General features: G+C 43.4%; 1 protein-coding gene across 6 annotated transcripts in view; it reads left to right on the top strand.

Moving 5' to 3' along the window:
• Nucleotides 1–10,783, top strand: part of CIT (citron rho-interacting serine/threonine kinase) — a 72,939-nt gene extending 62,156 nt beyond the window's left edge. For 3 of the 6 annotated variants that reach the window (XM_033001420.2, XM_033001424.2, XM_042805260.1), the window contains exons 38-47: nt 150–285; nt 1,515–1,654; nt 2,486–2,578; nt 4,844–4,952; nt 5,077–5,205; nt 6,069–6,149; nt 6,750–6,828; nt 6,944–7,126; nt 7,978–8,311; nt 8,800–10,783. In XM_033001420.2, coding sequence (XP_032857311.2) covers nt 150–285; nt 1,515–1,654; nt 2,486–2,578; nt 4,844–4,952; nt 5,077–5,205; nt 6,069–6,149; nt 6,750–6,828; nt 6,944–7,126; nt 7,978–8,311; nt 8,800–8,823 — 1,308 coding nt within the window. In that variant the 3' untranslated portion in view covers nt 8,824–10,783. The remainder of the gene's footprint in view (nt 1–149; nt 286–1,514; nt 1,655–2,485; nt 2,579–4,843; nt 4,953–5,076; nt 5,206–6,068; nt 6,150–6,749; nt 6,829–6,943; nt 7,127–7,977; nt 8,312–8,799) is intronic. The other 3 variants (XM_033001422.2, XM_033001423.2, XM_033001425.2) reach the window with 1 other exon arrangement.
• The last annotated feature ends 2,050 nt before the right edge of the window (nt 10,784–12,833 follow it).

Below are 12,833 nucleotides of genomic sequence, written 5' to 3' on the forward strand. Positions count from 1 at the left end.
TCTTAATGGCAATATGTGTAATCATAGACTTGTTTGTCGGTTTGTTTTTTCTCCTCACTGGTAAACAGTATCGTCCAAGTTTGCTCTTGGAGTATTCCTTGTTCTCCTCATGTAGTGCTATTTCTACTTTTTTCCTGTTGTCACGGTAGGTAGTACTGGTGGGTGCAGAAGAAGGTCTCTATGCCCTGAATGTACTGAAGAATTCCTTAACGCACATCCCAGGAATGGGTGCTGTCTTCCAAATTCACCTCATCAAGGATCTGGAGAAGCTGCTCATGATAGCAGGTAGGGGGACACGTGTTACCATTTGTCCTGCAACTGCCTTGCCAAAGCAAAGGCTTACAGGCTTTTTTTTTTCTTTTCTTTTTTTTTTTTTATCAGACTATTGTTAGGAATCAATGTGGTTGACACGGTATTGTCTGAGGCTTGCTTGGAAATGAGTATGTGAATGGAGGCTCAGTTAAACCTTCACGAGAAAATGATTTCTCAGTTTCCAAAGCTGAGGGAGGGAAGAACCAGAGACAAAATAACTTAGGGGTTAGTTGTCATTTTAAGTTCAACTTAAAAAGTATTGATAGCATCAGTGAGCATATCTCTTTCTAATCATTACATAACCTTTCTTTTTAACTTAGTTAACTATTTGAGGACCACGATGCGATCACTGTGGCTTAGGGCCAACAGCTCTTTAACCTCTCTTCCTTTAAACACTAACCCATGTAACAAAACCGGGGCTTTTTCATGGTTTGTTTAAGATTCCTTTATGAAAGGAACACCAGCTTTAATCTCCATCTGTGGTTTTCCAGAGATAATCCTTCCTACACTGATGTAGGCATGCTGAACGTTAGGGCGTATCTTCATCTGAAAGCCCAAATTATCAAGTGTCTCTATGACATTTGTAGGGAATGAAAAACAGATTATCTCTCTTGTTCTGTTTGTTCTGCATTTTTCACCTTGTAAAGATTTAAGATGTCTGTGCTTTGTTTGTTTCAAGGTGGTAGAGAAAAAAGCAAATGGAAAAAGAAAACCTCACACAAAATTAGGAGAAGGCTGCGTTACTGTATCGCTAGACTTCTGAGAGGGATTGGGCTTGGTCCATAATGCAGATTATTAGGGCACTTCTTGGAAATTCATTGTTGGTTCTGTTGGCAGAGAGAGCTAAAGCACCTTTTACTTTAAGAAGTTCTGAAGGGTAAATAAAAAACTTCGTAGCTAATTTTGAAGTGTCCTAATGAAGCCACTCTCATTGTGATCTATTAGACCTTAGCAACACTAACAATCCACAGAGAGGATGGTTGTTCTCCCATCGGATTTACTGCCTGTTGTGTGGTTGGATTTTTGTAAGTTTTCTGTTTCACTTTTCATAGGAATAATATGGAATTAATTCTACATGGTACATTGTGACTGTTACCACAGTAACAGCCTGTAACGATAAGATGCTGCTTAGGTAACAGAACAGACTTTTGTAGAGAATAGGGACTTTTCCCTTGACGAAATGTAACCGTTTTTGTTTCCAGGAGAAGAAAGGGCTCTGTGTCTTGTTGATGTAAAGAAAGTGAAGCAATCTCTAGCTCAGTCTCACCTCCCAGCCCAGCCTGATATCTCACCAAATGTCTTTGAGGCTGTCAAAGGATGTCACCTTTTTGCTGCTGGCAAGGTAGGGTACAACTCCCTTGTGGCCCTAGACCACTCTTTAGACTGCACTGAGTTTAATGTTAATCAAATCAGCATCTTTATTTTACTGGCAAGAAATCCAACTTCTATATTATTGTTTTAAATATTTTTCTTCAAATAAGAAGAGTATAGGGGCTGAAGAGAAGCTGAGCTGGAGGCAGTAGGGAGAATTTACTGCTCCTATGAATAAGTTCAGCCAGGATGGCATGACGGTATAGCCTAAACTGCTGCATTGTAAAAAATACAGCATAGCATAGTATAACTGCCTCCCTCAGTTTTGAGATTTATAATTAGTGAATTCCATCCACCATTTGTTCTTGAATATCACATAACAGTTTCCAGGTCACAAATTCACCTAGGTGTTTGTGTCACTGGTAACTCTTGATATGTACATTAATTCCCGGTTTTAGTACAGAACATTTAGCCACAGCAAGAATGCTCATTAACAGTTACTTCTGTGGACTACTTTGCTAGCAAACTGAACATCATTCATTTCAAAGTGATAGTTAAGGTAACAGTTTAAGTGGTTAAAAGTTAGATCCAACCAATTTGAATTTCTTATCCCCTTCAATGAAGCAGTTTTCTGTGGAAAACCTAAATTTTTCTTAACTTCTTTCAAGCATAAATCATAGAAGCAGTTCAAATTCATGTTCTTTTTTGAGAATGTGAAGAAGCTTTTCATTATTTCACTAATTCACAGTAACTACCCTATTAAAAATGTACTTGCTTATATCTGCAAAGTTCTTTTTGTGGCAGGAGGTGCTCGGATCTGCTTCACATGCTTAGAATTTACTCTATATTACCATCCTTACAGGTTGAGAATGGTCTTTGTATCTGTGCAGCCATGCCCAGTAAAGTGGTGGTTCTGCGATACAATGAGAGCTTGAGCAAGTTCTGCATCAGAAAGGTAAGCTTAGTAATTCCCTTCAGTACCTAAGGCCATTCATATATTGCACTAAGACTTTGCTTTGGAGCAAACATCTTAAACCTCTTTGCGTGCCTAAGAACATTTGTTTGCCAGCTAAAATGATAACAAATTGCAACGTGCGCTGACTAAAATTGGAGTAGGCAGCAATTTCCTTTAATAAGAGTTGGCATATTTGGAGCGATGCAGAACAGAACGGTGATTTTTTTTGAGGTACTGGACTCAGCTGTAATCATACCCTCGCTTATTTACCCGAAAAAGGCTTTTTTCTTAATTATTCAGCAGTGTTCCCTCACCTCTGTTGTCTTTGGAGAAATCCATGACAAATGACTTATCTCTTCTTTGCAATTAAAGAAGCAATGGGTATCTGAACTTGTTTACTGTACCAGTGAAAATCAAAGGGTATTTGGTATTATTCCATCACAGGATAGGCAGCTGTTTCCCATACTTACCCCGACATACGTGTTCTTTCTCCTGGCCAGCAAAGGAGGCAGTAATGTCTGGATGTCGCGCGGCTGTGTGTGTGCCTCCTCTGCCTGGCACCCTGTCTGCCGGCAGCACTGGTGCTGGTACACATACTGCTTCATTCTGCCATGCCAGGCGTATGGAAAGCAGAACTATTGCAACTCTTCTTCAGACAGCCAGTTGCAGGCAAATAATACTCCAAGCATCTAACCCACTATTCCTCTCAAAGTCCAATGAATTGTCATGAATAAGTTTTATATGCTCATACACATCCAGAACAAAGTGTTTAAACACTTCCTGCCTTGAAATGGGCTGGTACCCAGAAGCTCGTGTCCTCTCCAACTCGCAGATTAAGGGATGTTCAGGTCAAACCACATATCCCTGTGAGCTTCTGCAGGTTACTTTGAAGGCACCAGTTCAATTTACAGCTTGACGGATGCTTTTATCCCCACTGAGTGCTGCACTGGCACCGCTGTAAGGAAGCACAGTCAGCACAGTAACTCAAATGCTGGCCTCCTTGGAAGAAAAAACACATTTGATGGAGGTCTTGGCACAAACAGTGTGGATGCCAGCAAACCTGGAACATCTACAAGCAGTGTAGCTGGTATCAACTCTTGCTCACAGTGGAGCAGCAGCCAGCAGGAAACACTGTAGATGTACAGTCACCGTCCTCTGTTCCTGCTGCCATTCACCTCCGTAGTGCCAAGTGCCTTGACAAGGGCTTATGTGCAAAACGTGCAAAGGCATGTTTTAGAAGGCAAGTTTTCCTTACTTTCACTAATTCAAACAACTGAATTTAGATCCTAACAAGATGGCAGCAAGCCCAGAATATGGTCTTCTGTTCTGCCAACTAAATTTCCGATAAACTAGGAATTATGCAAGGAATCTTGTCCTCAGAAGATCTCGGGATCTGTGTGTTGTCAGGCTAACCTGCAGAGCTATCCTAGCTGTTCAATCACAGTGCAGATCTTGGTGGACAACATGTGTGTATTATGTTGTACAAAGAAGGAAGGGAGATTGTGTGTGTTTGTCTGCCTTTTGCTTAAGGAGCCATCAAGCTAACTTGTTAAGCGTTAACAGCAGAGATGCTTTAGTGAGCTGATTCTTTCTGTTGGGAGAATCCCAGTGAGGGACAGGCCTACTGACAAGAGTTTTGCTGTGCGGGTTGTGAAGAGTTTGGGACTTGACTGGGGTCAGTCAGTCCTGCTGCCGTTGTCTTTAGGATCGTCTGTCTGCCTGTCTAGCAGCTGCCCGGATTCCTGGTGACTTCCAGGCTAGGGAGTGATTGCTCTAGCACAGCTACTCCAGAGCTGGGGCAGATCTGACTGATACGGTTCCTAGAGGCAAGTCTGGCATTCAACCCTCACTGCTCAGTCCTGCTCTTATGTGGCCTCCAAAGATTCTCAAGACATGCAGTCATTGGCGTGACTGGGACCTGTTGTAAGTAGGGAGCCACTCCCTACTGCTCCAGAAAACTGAGCTGCAAAGCAGAAGAATGTCTTCCAGAATAGCGTGTTCCTCCAAAAGGAAGAGGTTCTTACTAGGTTTAGCACCTGGAGTTGAGTTGGTATGCAAGTCTATATTCAAGCAAGTATCACTTCCAACAAAACAAAACTTCCAGCTAGAGTACTTTTCCATATGCTTTTGGGAGACTGTTAGCGACTTTGAGGTTGCTGTCCCTCCCTTTTATAATGATAAATGTGGCAATATATCATTTCTAGAATAAGCACTATCTGTAAACCTTCATAGGGAACTAATATCAATCCATACTTTCTTTTCCAGGAGATCGAAACCTCTGAGCCTTGCAGCTGCATCCATTTGACCACCTACAGCATCATCATTGGCACCAACAAGTTCTACGAAATTGAGATGAAGCAGTATACACTGGAAGGTAGGAGATGTTTCCTGAGGAACACACCAAGTGGCTCCACAGATTCTTTTGTTGGGGCTTTTCTAAAGCAATTTAGCAAAAATGTTGGTGCTGACCAAGCTGGTTTTCTCCATTCTCTTTGCAGAGTTTCTGGATAAAAATGACCACACTTTGGCCTCTGCTGTGTTTGCTGCTTCCACTAACAGTTTTCCAGTCAGTATCATCCAAGTGAATCCAACGGGGCAGAGGGAGGAGTACCTGCTGTGTTTTCATGGTAAGTGTGCGGTATCGTCGTGCAGTTGTTGCACTACAGCTGCTCTCTTTGGTTCATGAACTGTCAGGAGGTGTCTCGGTACTGCTGTAAAGAAAACCTGAACAGAGTTGACTTTCTAGTGCCTGGTAACGAAGAGCTGTTGAGGACTGTGAATCTAAAAGCCCTGGAAGAGTTGTGGCTGGTGGTTTAAACAGTAAGAAGGTGCACAGGGCATTGGCACTAAACCAGCACTTCCTGATCCAGCCTGCTGAGGTGCTTGTGGGCAGCTGGCTTCTGGCTTAAAAGTTTTCCATGCCTGTGGGTCACTTGCCACGCGTAGGCCTCTGGGCCTGAAGGGAAGGGTGAAGGGTTTGTAGTCAATGTTCAGTGCAAACAGGTGTTTGATTAATCCAATAAAATGTTAAGGGGGTTTCAAACTTTGGCTTTCCTGTCTGGTTTCCATATGGACAGATGAGACTCTTTAATTTTGTGATGAAATAAGAGGGTGTTATTTTTTCATATAGCTGCTTTTGTTGGCCCACTAGGGTAGTGTCATGGAAATGCACAAGAAGTCAATAGCCCACTAGCAGTAATTTTGTGTGAGTAACAGTAGGAGTCTCACAGTCTTCCCAGCTGTAGATTAAATAATAACCTTACCTTAACCGGTATAGGGAGATCTAGAATTGCAGTACCTTTTGGTACTGAAAGTACTTCCACCTCGGGCCAGTTCAGTGTCAGAGTAATTCACAGCACTCAAGGGTACGCAAGATAGTAAACACCCTGTCCCTGCTAAAAAGCTGAGGGTCAGTTGCCTTAGTCCTTTCAAAATTAAATGAATCAAATTCAGGCGCATGCTCATGACATGACATGACTTTTTTTGGCAGAGTTTGGTGTCTTTGTGGATTCCTATGGAAGACGCAGTAGGACAGATGACCTGAAATGGAATCGCTTGCCCTTAGCTTTTGGTAGGTGTTGAGGGACATTTGCTTGGATTATGGAAACTAGTGAAACCGGGAAGCATCCTTGTGGGACAGGTATTCTTCACTCAGCACTTTTGTTTCCTCTTCCCTCTTCCAATTCTCACAGAAACTATGGAGATTTCGCCGTGATTTAGGATAAATCCAAATGGCAAACCTTCTGAAGTATAAACAATTTGAGGAAAACTAAACCAAAGTTGTGTTTCCTTAATGTTCCTAGTCTGATGTGATTGAACTGGCTAGTGGAATTTTTAATGATGCTTGGAAGTTTCTGAAATAGTCGAGAATACATAATGCTGGTGTGGTTCCCTCAGGCTGTTTGCACCACCTAATGGGATTTTGTTCTGTTAATAATCTGGTTTTAATGCCTTTTTCACGATACTTTGGTTAGTAAAATTCTTGAGATACAGATAGTTTCAAAGCAACAATCCTTTAAGCTTGCATCTCCCTACTTAGTAATAGTGTCTACATCTTATTACAGAAAATATATTCCTGTAGTTTTCCCAAGGGTCTGGGGAGCTCTGTTGTGCTCTCTGATGCTTTTTAGAAGTTTTTAATAGAGAATTTTATTTTGTGTTTTTCCTTCAGCCTACAGGGAGCCTTATCTGTTTGTGACCCACTTCAATTCCCTTGAAGTGATTGAGATTCAGGCACGAGCTTCTCTCGGGTAAGTTGTTCTCTTTTCATTACTTTGAGCAGCATGTGCTGCAAGAATATGTGTACTTGCCAGGAAAAGGTACAGTGTCATCATTGTAAAGACTTTTTCCTGCAATATTACCCAGAACTCCTGCACGAGCCCACCTGGAGATACCAAATCCACGGTACCTAGGGCCTGCAATTTCATCTGGAGCTATCTACTTGGCCTCCTCCTACCAAGACAAATTAAGGGTGATTTGCTGTAAGGGCAATCTAGTGAAAGAGACCAACAATGAGCAGCACCACAGAGGATCTTCTGCTACACGCAGGTACGATGAAGTCTGTGTGTTGGGGTCCCTGTGTGCCTCGTGAGCAAACTTTGCTCCAGGTGGCTTTTCCCCCCAGTGCTGTGGGCTGCCCGTGTGCCACCCTGAGATGGAGGCTGGCGTTAGCCGGTCACCGTGATGCTGGAATGGAACAAGGAGTCGAGTCACTCATGTTCTAAAATCCATAAGGCAAAGAAACATTAATTCTGTATGTGGGAATATGTGGGTAATGTCCTCCATGAATACTTTTGTGATCTTCAGCTGGTTTACTTCTATGTTGTGATAGAGCTGTGACTTCAAAGCTCGGTGAGCTGAGATGCTATGGATATGACACTAAACTTTGACATTAAGAAACTCTAAAGCAAGAGCCCCTTCCTCTTAAATAATGAGTATGCTTTAGGGAGACTGCGTCGGGAAGGTGTGATATGATCTTGTTCTGCTCAGCAGAACAGCAATACTTCAGAGGTGAATAAAAGCTGGGGTTGATAGTGCCACTGTGCATCGGAAACTGAAATGGAGGCTTGTGGCTCAGCCTTAACATCCTACTGAAAATTTTTTATGTGAAAAAGCGTGTATCAAATTTCAGCGTGCTTTTACGTGGAAAAGCATACTACTGAAGTAAACGAAAACATGTACTTCTGTGGCCTGTTACCTAGGCATGACTGACATTAGCAATTAAGGCACTTCACTGGCGTGGCTAATGTGACATATACTCAGCTGTCAGAATACCTTTGCACTTTTCATCTTGGCTCAGAAAGGTCTGATGCTTTTTCACCTAAACACTGCTGGGTGTTTGGGGGAAGTTACATTTTTTTTTCTAAAAGAAAATGTAACGTGAAGTTTTTGTTGCTCAGCTGTTCGCGTCCATTATTTTTGAATGACAGTAGTCCTAACAAGAGAGGTCCGCCCACATACAACGAGCACATAACCAAGCGGGTAGCGTCAAGCCCGGGACCCCCGGAAGGTCCAAGCCACCCTCGAGAACCAAGCACACCACACCGGTACCGCGAGGGGAGGACGGAGCTGCGGAGGGACAAGTCACCTGGGCGACCACTGGAGAGGGAGAAATCTCCCGGCCGGCTTCTGAGCACCCGCAGAGAGAGGTCCCCTGGGAGACTGTTTGACGAGAGCAGCCGAGGACGAATGCCTGTGAGTGGAGCCAGAACTCCTCTTGCTCAAGTCAATAAGGTAAGGCAGGAGCCTGGAGAACTTTTCTGTTCTTGGGAAAAGGTATGGAAGGGCTGGTGGTACTGCAGAGTACAAAAGAGCAAATCAAATCCCACCCCCCTGCCCTCGCCTTGAATTCTATTAAAACAGAGCATGTGGTGTAACTCACCCTCCCTCGCGCTAGTTCTGTAACTGCAAAAGCAGCTTGACTCTGGAACAGGCTAAAGTCCTCCAGGTCTGAAAGCAAGGGTGCGTTTACCAACAGAAATCAAGTTACGGAGGGTTTGAGGGGGGACAGTGTCTGGAGAAAGGCACGTGGGAGCCTGCTGTGTTCAGAGTGATGCTGATAGTGCTTGCCTTGGTCAGTGGTTTAAGAATGATGCCACCTAGAAGCAAGCAGGCACACCGCGCTCGCTCAGCGGGAGTTAGGTGATGTACTGCTGCTGGCACCCCTGCGTCTGTGAGAAAAACAAGTGTGACTTGTAACTGTCATTTTATTTCCCTGCCAGGTCTGGGACCAGTCTTCAGTGTAAGTCTCAGCTAGACAAAGTTACTCATCTTGACCTGCAGGAAAAAAAAGGAAATATACTGAGTATATGCACTCCATATGTCTGCTGCCCAGTTACCAAAAGAGCATTCCTGGGCACAAGCTCGCTCCGCATCGGGAGACGTGACGCTTTTGAAGATTGTTCGCATCTCAGTTAATTTCTCTGCACTTTCCTGCACTCCTGTTTTTGCACTTTGTACTACTGTTACTCTTTCAAGCAGTTCATGAACTTTTTGTATTCACTTTAGTCCCTAGTAGTTCATCAAGGAAATTAAACGGGACTAGTCCCACCCCAGGTCTTCAATGTGGTTAGCACCCCTTTGCAGATAATTGATTGTAGTTCTGAGACGTGCTAGGAATTCCTGATGGCCTGGAAACAGAAGGGCCAAGGTGAGTGAGTCTTTCGATAGAAGGTGTGATTGGATATTCTCTACAGAACACGAGAAAAATTACTTCTGAGTAGTCTGTTCACCTGCCACTTCTGAAAGTTATTTTGTTCTCACTAAAATTGCTCTAGAGCAGCTCTGATGGGGAGGGAAGGACCCTGCTTTAAACGACCCCATGTGCCCGGCCCTGAGACAAAGTGCGTTACCTATAAGCTACTGGGGTGTAAGACTTTATCCAGGTCTTCTGCATGACAGTTCACTGCATGCTGCTGCACCATCACTGGCTGCTCTCTCCTTTTAGGTTGCTTTGCTGAGTAGTGTATTGTACCTCACTTGTAAATTATCTGAAACCTTTAGATTACGCTGCAAAATAACCGTTAATTACTCTGGAAATTTGGCAATGAAGAGTTACCAAGCCTTATTCTATGACAAGAATTACAGTCACACTTGTGTTCTCCTCTCAGCATTGACCGTGGTCCCTTCAGAAATGACACGGTAGTCCCGACAGTCTCACGTTGCCCAGAGAAGAGCAGCCCAGGGCTGGCTCCTCCTGTGATCTGTAACTTGTCGTACAATAAGAACCAAATGTCCTGGCACAAGAGGATACTCACAGTGAACAGCTTTAGCGGTTACTGAACACACCTTCGCCTTTGCTTCTGCGTATCTAACCTCCAACCAATTTATTGCTTTCTATTCTCTTTTGCTGTGAACATGAAGCAGAGAGCAAATGATTTTCAAAGCAGGTTTTGACCATTCGATCTGCAATAGCAACATTCTAAGTGAACAACCATGTTCTTTACAACTGGAAAGAGCAAAACTGCATCCAATCTTTCCTTGGCCACACTCTTAAACTTCCGCTAGTCCCTTGCAAGCCTGTGCTAACCTGTTCTAGAAACCCATAAAAATTCAAATGCCTTGTCAGTGTCCTTTGGCGAGTTCCATGAATATTGTATTCTGTTCTCTTGTCTGTTGGGTTATTTTAGGTCAGATGATTTGGCAGGAAACTTGCTGAAAGTTTTTGTCTCCTGGTCTGAATATTTTGAAGAGTCACTGAGATCAGTCTTTAAATCTTTGCATCTCATGGAAGATCTTCGAGACCTCAGAAATGGGCTTGTTGAGTCCTGAAAGTGTATATCTTGTGTCTTGTTCGTGAAATGCTTCCTGCTATAGAAATAGCTCAAAGGACTGTACATATTTACAAGAAACTTTATATTCGTAACAAAAGGGAATTGAATTGGTTTCTACTTTTTTATTGTAAACTGTGCATTTTTCAACACTAGCTTTTTGTTTTAATGGTGGTTGTGGACAGCCATCTTCAGACACTGGAGGGGCCTCAGCTTAGTCCTCCTCGCTCCCATGAAGAAATATTGTAACATTAAATTGCAATTGAAGCTTGTTAGCATAAATGAGGTTTTAGGTCTCTAAAAGTACAGGATTTTTCTTCATTACCTTTTTATTATTGACAAGGGAGGGAACCAGAGGGACAGTTCAAAGCTCCACCTGGAAAGTATTGAACTTTGTTGTTGAACAATAACCAAATAAAACAAATAACTATCTTGACTGGCATGGTGAAATGAACGCTTCCTTCTCTATAGAGTAACACTGAGCCATCCTCCCCTTGCACCCAGCGCTAGAGGCCGTGTAATCGGCAGGTGCCAGAGCTTACCAAAGAGCTGAACTCGACACTCTCTAGCGTTTTAATAGTTATTCCCTGAACAAGTAGCACAAGTGGCTTCACAAAAGCAAAGCATGTTCGTATGAACTGAAACAGTCCAAATCTTTGACTAGAGCAGCAGTCAGCTGCAAACACCGACAGCTAAATTCTGCCCTCACCTACCGCACTAGTGCTATGGATAAAACACGTGTGAGTATCTGGGAAAGCAATCTCGCCCTGGTAAGTGACCCACACATCTTGAGCTGGAAAAACCATCTTAATTAACAATAGTGTGATCTAAGGACAGGTTTGGGATTTATCCCAGCAATGTACTGGTAGCAAAGCGGATGGAGACAGTTACTCATCCCACTGCTGTAATATGCTGGTGCTTTAAGGCCTAATAGCTGCAACTTAAAAAAAAAACAAAAACAAAAAACACAAAAACAAACAAACAAACGTTCACAAATCAAGTCAGATTGAGTACAACCTGCAGAGTTACTGTACATCTTAACTTACACCTGCTGGGAAAACTTGCTAGATCAGACTTAAATGTAAATACATCTATTTTTAACTGAACCAGTTTTTACAGGGTCTGAAGTATTCTTTCACAGGAAGAGGTTTTTAATATTCACACTGCTGCCTACAGTAACTTAATTTGTCCTCCTACTGTTCAGTGTTTTTGGTTCTGTGCACATAACCACCCCCTTACCCCCAGTAAAGGGCTTGGTGGAGGGTGTGGGGGTGGGTTACTTACATTTTGGTCTACATGACATTCTTCATGAAAATGCTCTACATAAAAATCAAGCTGCTTGATTTATCTATTGTGCCTACTATCTGATGTATATGATGAAATGCTAACTTGTTAATTGTTACTTTATTTTATTGTGCACAAAGAATACTTACTTAAAGCTCATTGTTGCAGTCCTATGATGCATGATCAGAATTGTAACAAAACTAAAATAATCCAGAAACTGGTGGAGTAAAAAAAAAATTATTTATTGAGCCTTTTGATTACCAAGAACCCTGCAGAAATCCACTGTCAGCTTGAGTACCCCACGCTCTGCTGATATTTAAGGGGTTGGGGAGGGCAGGGCACTCGTTATTGGTGCTGTAGACACAGAATGTAATGGCTTACTCAAGAGTCCCAAAAATGACTATAACAAAAGTCTCTGCACCTACCTTAAAAAAAGTGCTCTCCTAGCAACAGCCAAGAATAAACATAACAGCACAGACTGAGCTGTGGGTGGGGAATGTGCGTGAGCTAATAAATCCAACTCTTGATCCAGCTTCTGCCTTGGGAGGGATTTGATTCATCCCGTTGCAGTAAGGGAACAACACAGTGTGATTGATCGAATTCATTCACCTGTCACGCAGAAAACAACATAGGAAAAAAAAAAAAACACAACAACAAAAGACCCCTCAAAGCAAACCCCAAACCCACCAGCCTACCCCTCCCACCATCCTGTGGAGGGGGGGGGCCGGGGCTCACCTGGAGGGAGCGTGCGGCTGCGGGAGGTGCCAGGGAGCACCCGGGGCCTGGGGCGGCGGCAGGCGGGGGTGATCCCGGCATCGCCACTCCCTGGGACAAAGTCGCTCGCCGGGCACAAAGTCCGGGCCCCTCAGCCCGGTTTCTGATGCAAAGCAAACCCTTTCTGGGGCTGCAAAGGCGACTGGTGCAGCGCCAGCTGCAGCCCATGCACCAAGCGCTCTGCTAGCCGAGACACGGCTATAGGCTGCAAATGAAAAAAAAAAAGCTTTCTATAAAATAATTGGTTCTGTCCTGTGGTTCTACCGCACGGCACTGATGAGCAGCCTGGAGTGAGTCATGCGTATATGTAATTGGAAAAAAAAATATAATAAAATCCCCAAAGCTTAGCAACAACTAATGAGGCCCAGTCCATAAATACTTATGTCAGCCTTGCACTTTCACCTTCCTTTCTGTTCTTCATTTCTCAA

The sequence above is a fragment of the Tyto alba genome, unplaced genomic scaffold (genome assembly GCF_018691265.1).
Source record: "Tyto alba isolate M040663 unplaced genomic scaffold, T.alba_DEE_v4.0 Super-Scaffold_44, whole genome shotgun sequence".
Classification (NCBI taxonomy): Eukaryota; Metazoa; Chordata; class Aves; order Strigiformes; family Tytonidae; genus Tyto; species Tyto alba.